Source organism: Ambystoma mexicanum, chromosome 6q (genome assembly GCF_040938575.1).
Source record: "Ambystoma mexicanum isolate Mex_15411 chromosome 6q, UKY_AmexF1_1, whole genome shotgun sequence".
Lineage (NCBI taxonomy): Eukaryota > Metazoa > Chordata > Amphibia > Caudata > Ambystomatidae > Ambystoma > Ambystoma mexicanum.
The window spans coordinates 1180824527-1180838914 of NC_090937.1; the positions used below are offsets into that span (position 1 = coordinate 1180824527).

The 14388-nt window shown below is 41.9% G+C and overlaps 1 protein-coding gene across 2 annotated transcripts in view; it reads right to left on the reverse strand.

Annotated features, from left to right (window-relative positions):
* Window positions 1–542: 542 nt before the first annotated feature.
* Window positions 543–14388, reverse strand: part of KLF3 (KLF transcription factor 3) — a 115801-nt gene continuing 101955 nt past the window's right edge. For both annotated transcript variants that reach the window (XM_069631810.1, XM_069631811.1), the window contains exons 6-7: window positions 8967–9127; window positions 543–6295 (exon numbers count right to left, since the gene is read on the reverse strand). In XM_069631810.1, coding sequence (XP_069487911.1) covers window positions 6114–6295; window positions 8967–9127 — 343 coding nt within the window. In that variant the 3' untranslated portion in view covers window positions 543–6113. The remainder of the gene's footprint in view (window positions 6296–8966; window positions 9128–14388) is intronic.

Genomic DNA, 14388 nt, shown 5'->3' on the forward strand with positions numbered 1-14388 from the left:
TGATGTTCGGAATATTAGTGCACCACCCTTCGTCTTTGAGGGTAGAAGATTGGGGAGTGGCTGGGGATTGCATTTCTCTTAGGATTTTAAAGATCTCGAGAGCTTGAACTAGCATTGGGTTTTCTAGAGTTAAATGTTGTTGCTTTGGCTGAGATGGTGGCACATTTGTATTCTTTGGATATGGATTTGAAGGCAGCTCTTAGTTGGACAGTAGGTTTCTTTTGCTAAACCCCTTTTGCTTGTCTTTTTTTTTTAGTGCGTATAGCCTGCAGCCAAGGGGTGAACCATGCACTGGCATGTCTGACTATATATAATAGCTGTTATTGCCTCAATTTGATGGCACTATATTTACTGATCACAGAAGGTGGAATTGCTGCATAATCCATGCAAAGGGTTTGGAATTGTGATTTTTATAGAGGCTATGTACCACAATTGGACTCTATATTTCCCAGATAGGGACCTCAAAAAGGGACACAAAGAAATGCTGAAGGAGCCCAAAACCATTGTGAATATGTTATTCTCAGAAAGAGCACATGCACATCTTTAGTATTCATGTGGTTTTATTAACAAGTGTATAATACATATATATTGCATATATGGAATTGGACGACTGTACAGTACACATTTATGTTCACAGTTTGATATGACAAAGTGTCGTTTGAGTTCCCATCGGACTACCAAAGTAGAAACAGTGAAAGTACATTTAACATTCACATCTTTTATTCAGATTGAAAAAATATTTTCATACATTTAAAAAATGATACCAATGCATGCTAGAAACCTGTAATTACCCATTCAGTCTTATTGCGCTTATAAAATATATATTACAATTTATTAAGATTTCTGCATAGTTTATACATGTTTCAAAACTAAATATTACAGCCCTGCTATAGGTGCAGGCAAGTTTCAAGAGATGCTAAGCAGGTAGATTATTTTGGCCCTCGATCATTATTCAAATTCAATGTGCATAAATATTTTTAAAAGTGCTAGTATTTGTAGACAATAAGACATTTCTGCAGCTTTGTATTAGAACAAGTTCAAACATGGCACTATGATTTTGATTCAATTCATTTATAATTGATGAATAATTACATTTGGCAGGCCTGTGAATAGGTGCACCTAATTTGATCAAATCTGTGGCACTACAGTGGATAATGAATCGCTAACATGAACATATTTCTGGAAAGAGTGAAGCTGGAGACGTGTACTGCCAATGATCAGACATGTTATTTGCATTTTGAAAGGAACGGTGCAAACATTTCAGATTGATACGTGTACTACTAGCCACTGCTACCCAGAGGGTATCTTGTTGTTTTAACTGTAAACTTGACACAAAACACAGGTCAAATGTTGTGGTTAAGTCCATGTCCCCCACAATTCAAAGAATCTGTTGTCTACTGGTCTGTAAGAGATTTAGTGGTTGTTTGCCTATTGGATTTGTAACAAGACAAGCATGGCTCGTAAAGTTATGGTGAACAAAGGAACAAGTGGCTTTCTCAATACCAATTCCACCTGGATGCACACTCCCCTGAAATGAAACTTAAAGCAAGATATTTGAAGGAAAGTAACACTATCACCATACACAAGTAAGCATAGGACTGAGCCAGCAACAAGATTGTGCGGTGCCGTAACCTCTGCCTGTGCATTATTGTGTGTTGATTTTGCAACTCTTACAATATCAGCAGTTCCGGGTGTGTATATTCACTCTTCCACTGTTTTTTGTTTCAATAAATGGATCTGAAAACTAACATAGTGAAAACGTTTGGTATATTGCTGAGGCCCTAGGGTGACCTAGAACCAAAAAACCTGCATACTGTGACGGGGGAAAGCCTGAAAAACCAATTAGCTTGTTATGAACCACCTAAACATCCAACGGCCTGGCAGATCACCAAGAAGAAAGCGGCAAGATAAGTGTGTGCAACTGTATGTGGCCTATATGTTAGCATTGTCGATTTAAAAAAGTGACCCGAGGCCAGCATTCTAGGTGGGAAGTGGGCAAAGGTGGTGGAGTATACACGCACGGGTGTCTTTGCAGATCGCCAGTCACTATATAGGAATTTGGTCGATGATCAAAGGGTAGATTTGGTAAGCAATGGCAGCCAGTGAATCTATGTGAAATTGAAGAATAACTTTATCAAGAGTTACGTTTACGCAGAAGTGAAAAGCAAGTACCTATCACAATGATTTTATCAATGTTACGAGTATGTACGAAGGAACAACAAATGCCAGCAGAAAGAAAAACATTATGTTGACACAAAATGAAATCTCCATTTAATCCTCTGCCTTATCATACTGATATTTAAAACAACTTTAAAAGTAATCGGTGGTAAAATCCCCATCATCTCCCTTTTTTTTTAAACGAACGTATAAGGTAATAATATTTCACTGTTCAGGATTATAAATGTAGAAACTATGCAAATAACCTGCCTTTTAGTAGATAAAGTGTTTAAAATAATCCATTATATGTGTGTTTTACATTTTTAATGTAAAAAATCTTTCTGTATTTTAATATTATCTTCGGTTTAGTGAATGTGAAACCAGTGAATCATGAATAAATGCATATCCAAGATGATTTATTCTCTCCATTAGTACCCATAATAAAAATTACATTATTATTTTACTTTATTCAAATATGTTTTCTACATTTTCACATAATGTCCACGGACCTAAATGCTTCATTGACTGAAGAATTTGGAAAGCTATTATATGAACTAAATGGTATTTTAGTCCAATGAAGCCACGCTGACCAATGTTTTGGCTTGGTTTGATCTTATGTTGCGTACAATTGAATGCTTTTTAGGGTTTCACAGAATGAGATGCTGTGAGTTGCAGAGCTGGACTCAGCGAAAGGAGAGTTGCTTTTGGGCTTTACTGGTGTAACTTGCTGAAACAACCGCTAAGAGCTTTCAATAGGCAGAGGACTGCAAATATGGAGCTAGCCCTTCTGTAACAGGGTGCAAAGACCTCCTGCGAAATAGATCTGATCCACTGATGCTGGAGCCAAAAGGCATTGCATAACAATGTGATTGTTCGTGTCAGCTTTGACTACCTTACAGGCTGGCATGTCACTTCTCCCTGAACTCTTCTTGGAATGGATTCCAGAATACTTCTGAACTATTATACAGAACATTTTCTCACTACTGCGACTATACACAAGCAAACCAGCAAAAAGAACTATAGCAGTTCTGAATGGCAAAGTAACAACAAAAGCAATTAAGGCAAAAGGACACACCAGGAGGTCGTGTTCAATGTTTGATTGGAACTACATTCATTACCCTTACCCTATTACCATATTGGAAACTACAATTTGAAGTTAACTATTCATGACAGATTGGCATTTTGAAGACTACTGTTGTCCACGTGTTTTGATCAGGCTGGTCTTTATTATTCAACAAAAATGAATAATAGCTGGATAATCAAAAAACTCCTGCAGTGAAACAATTTTATTAAGATGGGCGGCAAACAGTACAAATGCGCAGAGTAAAATTTAGCAGCACTGCAAAGTTATTGCTAAATGTCACAGTTTTAAACAATTCTATTGTTGGATATTCCTGAACATTCAGAGATGTCTTAACTCAGACCAAAACTAATATAGACGTCATCACTACATGAAAATGTGATATTTTGTAACTGGTTTTTACTAAATGTTAAATTAGACCATGTTTGCAGCCCATACTGTAAGATGACAGACCTTGCTCATGACATCACTCATGACTGTATTACGTTGAAATTGCACTTGGTGGCTGACAATGGGGAACCAACACGAATAAACAACCAGCTGTGTATAGTTCCGCCATGCCACTTTCAATTAAAAAAGGGTGTGTAAATGAAATTGTTGAGCAATGAGATTAAATTACTAGGACGGCTTTAGGGATTTAACAGACTTTAAGAGCTGGCCCTGGCAATGCCGCCTCCCGAGTGTTGCCATTTATTCAATCGGCACAGATATAAATGTTACAACGGCTGAAATAGCGACTTGCCGATCCGTCTAATAGAGCGGCAGGTATATATAATTTAAATATGCAACCCACATAAGGTGTGCTTTCCTATCAACAGACTCAATCTTTGTTTGTCATTTGGGTCACACGCATAGGGCAGTGCGTGCAGGGATGCTGAGAAATGGGTGTGACGGCCAACATTAACAGAAGATTAGATGCGCAACCTGCGAGGGACAGAAACAATCTGCTCAATTCAGAAGAGTGAGCAATGCCTGGAGCAGACACGACACCCACGTATCCTCGCTTCAGTCACTATTGTGATTAGGTCAGCATTGCTCTGACTAATGGCACTTCTTGTTTTTAAGGCACAGACTTCAGTTGCAAAATACATCTTGAATGACAGAACTGGAATCTCTCCGGTTGGCTGTAGTTTTATCTTGAACATTTTTTAGCATTTTCGGCACAGGAGCAGTGCCCCCGCAGAATGCTTAATGCAACTCGCATAACAAGCAGGATCCAATACATGTGAAGGTATTTACTTGCGGTTGGGCAAGCCATAAAGTGCTTGAATTGAATCTTGGGTTGTATCATTCAAACAATCGTGTGAATCTGTTCAATTTCCATAGAGATGGCGCAGAGAGGACTCAAACCATGCCCCGAAAGGCCCACTTTCTAAGGGGGTGTGGTTTGAATCACAGATAGGTGCTTGCTTCGGTTCAGTGAATGAAGTCAAATGAAACCAAAAAGATAAAACTGAAAATAGAAAGGTCAACAGTTTGCGTTGGGTCGAGCTAGCAATTACTAGCATCTATTCGATCAGCTCAAATTGAGGTCTGAATGGTTTGTATCAATTAAAAAAGGGTGTGTAAAAGAAATTGTTGAGCAGATTAGAACTCTCATTGTTTAGGCATGTTTAAATAATGTTTTAATGATGGCGTGCGTGCCCACTCTCACTTTCAACATATATATCGTATTGCCTGCATAACAAATGGAAATATAAAGAGGTAATCACACTGCCATAAGTACATGAGAGACACTGTGTAATGTTAATTGACAACATGTGCACAAACAACGTATTTGTTTTATTTATAAATCGTAACTGCTTCCAGTTTCTTCTCCGAAGATGCCTAAATGGGACACTTTTCTTGGCAAGGTACCATTACTGTCAACGAGGAAGATATCCTAAGCAAATGACATGAATCCATTGGAGCGCATAGTGCATCTATGGCCGCCATTTTTCGGATTTCTTTTATTTGTAGAATGGAATGGGCCATCGCTCACTTGCTTCAGACCCAGCTGCTCATCACTGTGACATGTTGGTCGCGTACAGGATGTGGCATGCTGGGTATTGTGAAGATGTCTTTAAACATTTGATAATACATTGTGTCCACTTCAAAATGCATAAAACACTCTTATTCTTACCAAGAAGCATGAAGGCACACCATTTCTTTGTACTAAAATAGGATTCGTGTCGAACAGTGACACCCAGTTTGAGACATTTCTTTGACAGGTCAGGTACACAATCCAATCACCAGCCGTGCAAAGCAATAGTTGCGTAGAGCTTGATCCACGCAGTGAATGCACTGGGCCCCGAGCAGGGACATAGGACCATTGCCCTTGTGCAGAAAAAGCCATTTCTTTGGGATGAATGTGGCGACCTGGTCCATCAGACCCTGGAGCAAGGATGCTGGGCAAGGAATATGAGGAAATATTTGAATGATTGTTGTTGAGCACTATTTCACAAGCGTGCGCTTGTGAACCATCCGTTTATTGCACTGTATAGATATAGGATTGGTTTCCATCCAGCCCGGAGCACAAGTTAGAAAGTCTGTGGCAAGAACTAGCAGTTTACATTTCTGAGTGCATTTAAATACATTTACAGGTTAATTAAAATAGACTGATTACTTACACCAGAAACTGTACTGTACATAAAAAGCAGTAAAGTATTATTTTACATGCTCCCTCCTTCACAGTGGTGCACTGTGGGAAGGGACTGCTTAGCATCCCCAAGGAAATGTTCACATTCTTTAGGTCTGACCCGTGGTAAGAGCAGAGAGGGGTAGGGCATTGTTACTGACCATGCGGAAGGTGTTCATTGGTTTCTAGAATCTGGGATTCAGACCAGCTGAATCAATTGCGTGTATAAAAAAGGAGAGATAGTTTGTCGAGCGACTCTCAGACGAGCATGTGGCGCTTTCTGTGGAGAGCCAGGTGGTCCGAGCGAGAGAAGCTGCGGTCGCAGTCCGGGCATTGGAAGGGCTTAATTCCGGTGTGTTTCCGGAAATGCCGCGTTAGTTCGTCGGAACGGGCAAACTTCCACGTGCATCCGTCCCAAGTGCATTGGTAGGGTTTTTCTCCTGCATACAAAGAACACACAACATTAATTTCAAGCAGAAATACATATGTATACATTTCTGACTTCAAATTATTTGCAGGACAAAAACTTCTAAAGGGGTATAGGTAACAGTATGCGATTATTTACACTAAATTCACATATAAAAGCTGTATTCCAACAAAATCAATGGGACCAATGACTTTTGAACCACAGAAAAAGGCATGCGTATTAGACACATTTTTATATGTATACACAATTCATAAGTAATGTATTTCCAGTTTACAAACAGCAATGTCAACAACACAGTAAATTATTCATTTAATATTCCCAATGCAGAATAAGTAATCTGCAAATCAGAATTTATATTTTCTTTATTAATTCAGTTTCTCAAAGCGTCTGCTGGCTCCCAAAGCTTAACTGCAGAATTCTACACAATTAACAACGGACACCACAGAATGCATCCTGGTGTACACTTCCCAGTCACTCCTCGCTTGCAGGCTAGCGTTGGGGATATTTTTTTTTACTATCCATGAAATCCTTAGTTCCCATAACATCTTTGCAGACAGTAGCTAAATAATTCCATCGCTGGTTAACTGGGCATTTTACATTCTTGAATCCGGTTTTATGTTTCTTATTCTTATTTTATGTATATTTAGGCAATATGACCGGAGGGGGGCCATTACCAATTGGGTAATGCCCCCGGGACCATAGTTAGGAGCCGGAGCGAAGCAAAGGCTTTAACGGAGCCCCGGTGGCATTACTTGACGCTAATGTATCCCCCCCCGCCCTCGAGGGTCATATTGCCATTAGTACCCAGGCACATTGTACCGGGGTAGTAATGGCAATTTTTAATCAAGTCGAGAAAAAAAAGGAAAATAAATGGCCACTAAGGATCAGGAGAAGGGACTACACCTAGTCCCTTCTCCCTTTCCATGGCAGCCAGTCACGCACGGTTGGAACCCGAGCTGCGGTGGTGAAGCAGAGCCTTCAGAGCCTTCTCGTCGTGGTAAGGCCCGGGTGAGGGCCAATGAGCTTGCTTGTAACAAGCTCATTGACCCTTGCCGGGTGCTAATGAAATTAATTGATGAAGGCTATAGTTATAGCAATCCAATTTTTCATAATAAATGAAACAATGGACAATGCACAACAGGTTTAAATCACCTTTTGAGAGCCTGCACCCCCCCCCCTCCCCAACTCACCCATTGGGGCTGTGGGGCTAGATAACAGGTCTTACTGCTCCTCCAAATTAGGATTTAAAACAAATATTTCCCTTGTGTCGAATAAGACGGCTTCTTTTATGTGAGTAGATACACTCTGGAAGCACTTAATGGGTTATGCTAGGCATTCCATAAAACAGGGCACCTAATTGATTGCAAAAGAACTGCACAGTGCTTCGTGGTTTGTTAATTAAATGTTCATTCAATACGTTCATATTTAAAAAAAAAAAAAAAGTTAATTAATAATGTTGATGAACGACCAACAACTTTTACAATTGTAGTTGTATTAGGCAGGTAATGATAAACCCCAGGCCAAACATAAGCATTTACACATAGGCTATATTTCCTGTAGTAGATCCGAGTTCTGGCGGTAAACAAAGCCCTTGATATTTCTGCTCCTGCATGGGAGCTGGGTACTACACCCTACTTGTGCCCTCTATCCTGCGCTTCACTCTACAACAGACAAATCAGAAGATACCAAAACAAAATGCTAGGTTTTTGTAGTAACAAAACTAGACCCCCAGCACCTGGCATCAGTGTCCCACAAAAATAATTTTTCCTCCCTTTCTTCCCGAAAAATGACAAAAACATTGGTAATAAAACGGAATCCCAATGGGATCAAAATGGCAATTAGAAAAGTACCGAAGTAGACACTAAACTGGAGGAAAAATAGGAACTTGGTGAAATCTGACACAAAACATGACAGTTAAAATAAGAAAAGGGGGACATAACGCAGGGACAAATTATGGATGCAAGAATGTGACAAAGATGCAAACCTGTACTAAAAAAAGGAAATCAACATTAGACAAAAACGGAAATCAGGCTGGGGCAACAAATTATTCAGGACTGGAATTTTAAATGAAAATACCATAAAGAATAAAAAAGGAAATACATCTAGGGACAAACATGTTAGCAGAATTTGGCAAAATGAGGCTCTAAAACAAGATCCACAGGATGGGAATCACACGGACAGAAAATATAATCAAACGGGACAAAAATGGAAATCAGAATGCGACATGAAGTGGAAATATGACTTGGGCAAAATAGAAACTGGATCAAGGGCGAAGAATAAATAATGAGTTTGCACCAATCGTTTTAGAGTGATTGACTTTAAAGATAGCACTTCCTGGGATGATCACACAGCCACCTAGTTAGAAACTGCACAGGGAGCAAAAATGAAACCAAACAAATTCCTAGGATGGCTCGAAAAACAATGTTTTAGCTAGGCAAAGTCGACTTGCTTTCCTGGGCTTCGCTGCATTTTACCCCCCTTTTTACTTAAATGAATGGGGATGACCTTTAGGAACCTACCAACTTAGGCAGAGTGACATCTTAAAACAATTTGATGTAAACATCAGCATTCACAAAAAGGATGCTACACATTTACCAGGATACTGTACATTAGTAAAATATTACATTTCAGATAAATGCGATGACGGGATGAAACCCTATTGAAGGCTCATTTTTCACACATACCTGTATGTGTTCTTCGATGAGCCTTCAGATGGGAGCTTTTTGTGTACACTTTATTGCAGCCATCATAATCACATCGGTGTATCCGTCGTTTCCTTTGCGTGTCTGGGGATTCCGCTGGCATCGGTCGCTTCCCTGGCTGAACTATAACCGTAGGGTGATTCCTGAGCAAACAAAGCACATTTGTATTAAGTATATACGAAGCGTAAAAATGCATCAATTTACAGAGCATGGCTACATGTTGCATTTTATGGGTCTAGTTATAGGGCAGCTTTTGACATGCTAAATTACCAAAAACCTTGCAAGTCCAATTACAATTCCGAATTCACAGATGCATAGATTTGATAGATAAGTACAAGATCCATGCGGTCTACCCACGCAGCTGCTCGTTTGAACAGTCTCTTACCCCTGCATCTCTCCCAGCATTAATTGACTTGAACCAATTGTTCCCCGAGCGCTAGTACCGTCTATTTTAATGCCAGATTGATGGCATATCGCGATCCTGGCATAAATTATACCTTGCTCTCAACCATGCTGGTTTTGGAAAATAAGTAATTTCGAGATCACTGAAGCAGAACCTAATAATCCATCCATCCATTACAAGAAAAGATCATCCGACGAGCCAAACTTTGCCCCTTCCTCACTTTTTCTTGGTGAGATGGAGCCTAAAGAGTTAGTATCATGCAGGTTACAAGCTATCCAACATACCATAACTGTGGGGGCATTAGCAGGTGTTTCTTTGGATGCTGGAGGTTTTGTATCTGCACTAGCAATTCAACTATGTTAAATTCATCGAAATGTTTTTAATTGGACTATTATTTTAAAAAGTAGAGCTTCTGGGCCAGAAGGCTGTGGCACTAATTGACCTACAGGACAAATGCTAACAGAAATAAATGAGGATGTGCGTGCCAAGACAGAACTCGTGCTATTTTAATACACCCAAAATAAAATGGTCCAAAAACCAAATCTAGTGAAAGAGTCTGGCTTCTGGCCTCGGAGTGGCACACAATTGGCACCATACTGCATGGGAGATACATTTCTGCAGGTGCTGGTCAACAAATGCTCTGCTGTTCTTATTCTGCTTGCTCTTTCTTTTTCCTTTGATATAATGACCCACTCCACTGTTCTGGACCACCTTAAAAATACTTTTGGCCTCACAAACTGTGCCCTCAGGTGGATATCGCTTTTCCCTATGGACAGAGAAGTTTGTGTGGGGTCAGGCTCTTTTCTTTCCCATCCTATGGTCTCCAACTGTGGGATTTCCAGAGGCTCTATCCTCTCACCCTGGCCATTTAACTCCAACGTGGTACTGCTCTTGGATCTTATCGCCACCTTTCAACTTCTCCTTTTAGTCCTTTGCTGAAACCGCTCACAGGAAGCTCCTAGCCAGATCGCACCCTGCTTTCTGCATGTCCATGTCTGGATGTTTGAGAGCAATCAGTGTCTAAATCCAGCCAAGACGGCTCTCATGTATTTAGGCTTCCCTATGCCTCATTCTCTAGGTTTCCCTCGCCCGCCTCTTTGTGCTCTACACCTTCTATGGTTCCCTCTACTAGGATCTTGGGTGTTATCTTTCATAATTCTCTCTCCTTTGCCCTCCAAATCCTCTAATTTTTGAAGCGGTCTTATTTCCTCACCTGCTCAACGCATTCCGACTTTCCTCAACTTCCTGCATAAGGTGGACGCCACCAGAGCCATGGTCCTCTCAAGGCAATCGCCTTCATCTGGAAATTTGCAACCATCTCCTTCACCTTCTTTGGGCCATCCAGAACAAGGCAGAACGGCTGGTTTTGGGCCTCAAACCCTGTGATCATATTGCTCCTTTATTGAAGTCTCTTCACTGTCTCCCAGTTGCGGCCTGGATCTCTTTCAAAGCTCCCTGCATGACATATCCCATTAGGCTGACTGGGCGCGAGGGGACATCGTACTGCCCAAGTTGATCTCAGACCCTTCTCATCCAGGTGTCTTGTGGTACTTCACGAAAGAAAAAAAACTTTGTGGCATAACTCTAAGCTCTGCAGTGGTCATGTTCTGGAACTCTTCCACTCCCCTCTTCAGTGGAGAAGAAAGCCACCCACCCGTTTCAGGAAAACCCACCTTTTCAAAGAACTCTTCGACTCTTAGGGTGATTCCTCGCTTACTCCAACTGGCCAATCCCTTGCCTTGGACTCAACCTCTCCTGTGCTCTTCTGGCATCCCTTTCTCCCCCTGCCTTGAGTCTTTTGTCTTGTTTCCATGGGGGCCTCCTGTTCATGCATGGCACGTCTATGCTCATGGCGCTGTTGCTACTTGGCCGGACTCCTTAATGCTGTTGCAATGAAGGGTTCACAGCTACATAGATATTGGTGGCAGATAACGGCCAGGTGCATGCAGTCTAGGGTGATAGAGATGGCACTCTCTCACTCATCCCCCAGCACTTAACCTTATCTGAATGTTACTGCCTATGCAGAGGTTTACTCTCCCCACCCGTCCCCCTTCTTTCGCCATGATGTGACTATTCACAGAGAGCGTCTTATAAATCTACTTATATGATGTAAATATATGGTGATTCAAATACTGCTTTTGAGTTATAATGTGGGTATTTGTGACTAACTGCTGCCAGTGTAAAACAACATTCTGTGCAAGCGTGATGAACTGTGCTTTTTCCCGACATGCTCCTGTGGGAAGGTTAAACTGTAAACGTGTGGAACACTGGAATAGACCGCGGTGGTGTGGTTTAACAGAATCCAGGGAGGGAAATCCAGAAATTGCTTTTTTTTTTCTTTTAAATCCCTTACGCTTATTTCGTCTTTTGGAAGTTTCTGTGCGGCCTACCCAGCCCAGACTTTCATACACAAAAGACGCCTCTTTGTAGGAAACGCATGAAGTAATCGTGCTTCTTCGCAGTATGATTTCATTCGGTTTAGTTTTCCTTGTGGAGTTAAAAAGGTCAGCCTGACGGCCCCCAGTCGGAATGCGCGCGGTTTACATCCCTTGCGAAGTTTCAGTTGGCCTTTTGGACGCGTGTTTACATTTTTGGTCTCGCATTAAGACAGGGTAATTTAAAACAGGTTTGGGTCCATTCTGACAGTCATCGAATCTTTCCCCTTACACAGCACAGCTTAAGAGTGAGTATTGTTCCAGCCACTCCTTTGAGAGAGTAATTAAGGGCTTCCTGTTGTTTAGTGCTAGAGGCAGGGTGCGGCCTCCCTCTGCTACTGACGTCAATATCTAAAAGTGGCGTTCAACTCTGGGTCACACCCATACGCAGTTTGGAACTGGCACTCAATTTCATAAACAACACATCACTCTCTTGGCTTCACAGGTACACATGAGAAAGATGTTGGGATCCTCCCCATCCATAACAACAAATCGATGCAGAACAAATTAGGGGGAATTTTTTTTCTCTTTTCCCAGAATTCAGATTGAGGTCAGATAGTTCAGTGAGTTGTGCGCTCTCGTTGCCGAGAACCGAGAATTGTGTTCAACCAGCTGGCTAGAGATTTCAATACCAGCAGGTCTGACTCAGCCTTTAATTCTTCTGTGGTCCAGGAGTACCATTAAACTGGATAGTAGTTACCCTCAATCTCCCTGGGAGAGGGGCTTCAGGACTTAAGCCGTGTGATATAACTAGGGTCTGCGCAAAGATGGTGCTTCTGTGTTGCGCCACTGGGCCATGCAGTCCCTGCCCACCACCAGAACTGGGATGAGGAGGATACTGTGCACAGGATCCCTCTCCCGAGGCACCTGGCATTGTGGCACCACAAAGTAGCTTTTTAACACGTTTTAGCAGCGCATTTAAACTAGAAGGCCCTTCTCATTGCATTTACTGGTGGCGACCATTGTCACCTAATTAATGTTAACATCTTGGTGATGAGAACTGATGGGGATATTTACATCTGAACAACCACACACAGCTTCCGTTAGGAACCAAGTGTGGGCTTTCTCTCAAGACAAGGAGTCCCATGTACCCGCCTCCATCCCCATCACACAATTTCAACTATCTAGTCAAGTTGAATGATGTTCTTTCATTTGACATGAACAAAAATGTTTGCACTTTTTTAGGAACTCAAAATTGTGAGAAACCAAAGGGTGTCTCACTTACTAGTTCCCAGGAATCTCTCTCGCAGGTGGCCAAGGCACGGCCATTGCTTTTGGATCCAGACCATGGGGGTGGAGCAGTGCGGGATGATCACCTGGGTGAGGGATCTTCAGGGAGTGGGGGTGAGACAACCGATGGTGAGATGCGGTATTCCTCCCAATTTCCCGTGCCCATACCCCATCCTATTTTATAGTATTCTCTGACTTTCCAACCCCCCCCCCTTTCTACACAAACACTGGGCCGAGGAAGAGGCAGATTAAGAGTAAAAAGGCTAACACTTGCATATCTCATTGGACATATACTGTTAATAAGGTCAGGCAAAGTCAGGCATTTGACATTAATCACATACATCTTATAGCCATTAGCTCCACCAACACGGATAAAACGTGGAACATTGAGACACACTCTGAGCAAGGTGAGAAACGAGAAGGAGCAGATCTTCTGGGGTGAAGGCGAACCCACTGTAGCAGGACGACTGATCGACCTACCAGAGCGAGGGCTAGTGAAACCCGGAAGATCCCTGCAGGAGGTTGTTGCCTCCGGGAACCTGAAGGATAGGCAGAGAAAGCCAAATCCAAGAAAAGAAGAAGCTTGTGTTGTGTTTCAAGGATGCCAGCTACCCTCCCAGTTGAACGGTAGAGTTGGGGAAGCGAGGTCAAGCCTGTGGTATCAACCGTGACTTGTGAATCAAAGCCGCAGAGAAAGGAAAGAAATGCACACAACCGGTGAGTTAGCGAAAGACATGAAATGCCGGTTTGTGTCAAGGAAAGATTGAAGCCGCAACAGTAGATCTTACAATTGATGGTTGCGCACATGATGATGAGACGCGAAAGAAAGCAAACCAGTAGTGAACTTTAAAGATTCCGCTTAACTGTGAAGCCAGTGATACAGACTAGCAGAATGGTCCGGCGAAAGGAAATAGCCCACTTGAAAGTCTCTGCGAAATGTTTGATGTCTTGTTAAAAATGCGACAAAGTGAACAAACTGAAATGCGCAATGGTAAAGATTGATCCTGTCAAAAGGGGAAGGTAAAAGGCGATTGCTTTAAGAGAAAGGTTTCTTGAACTTGTGTCATGGAACTACTTGGACCAAAAGACACTGGGGAAAATACCATAAAGGAGAGATAAAGTGAAAGTCGAAGTGGTCATGCGGAGGTCTATGGAAAAAGCCTTGCACATTTGCAAGTCTGACATCAGTTAAAGGTAAGAGCCCGACCGAGGGAGAATTGGAATATGAAATAAGTTAGAGGAAGGGAACCCCTAACAAATGTGAATAAAGCTTGGTGTAGGGAACCCCTGCAAGTGCTGCGATTGCGAGGTCTGAGTGGGACAGAGGGAGACCTAT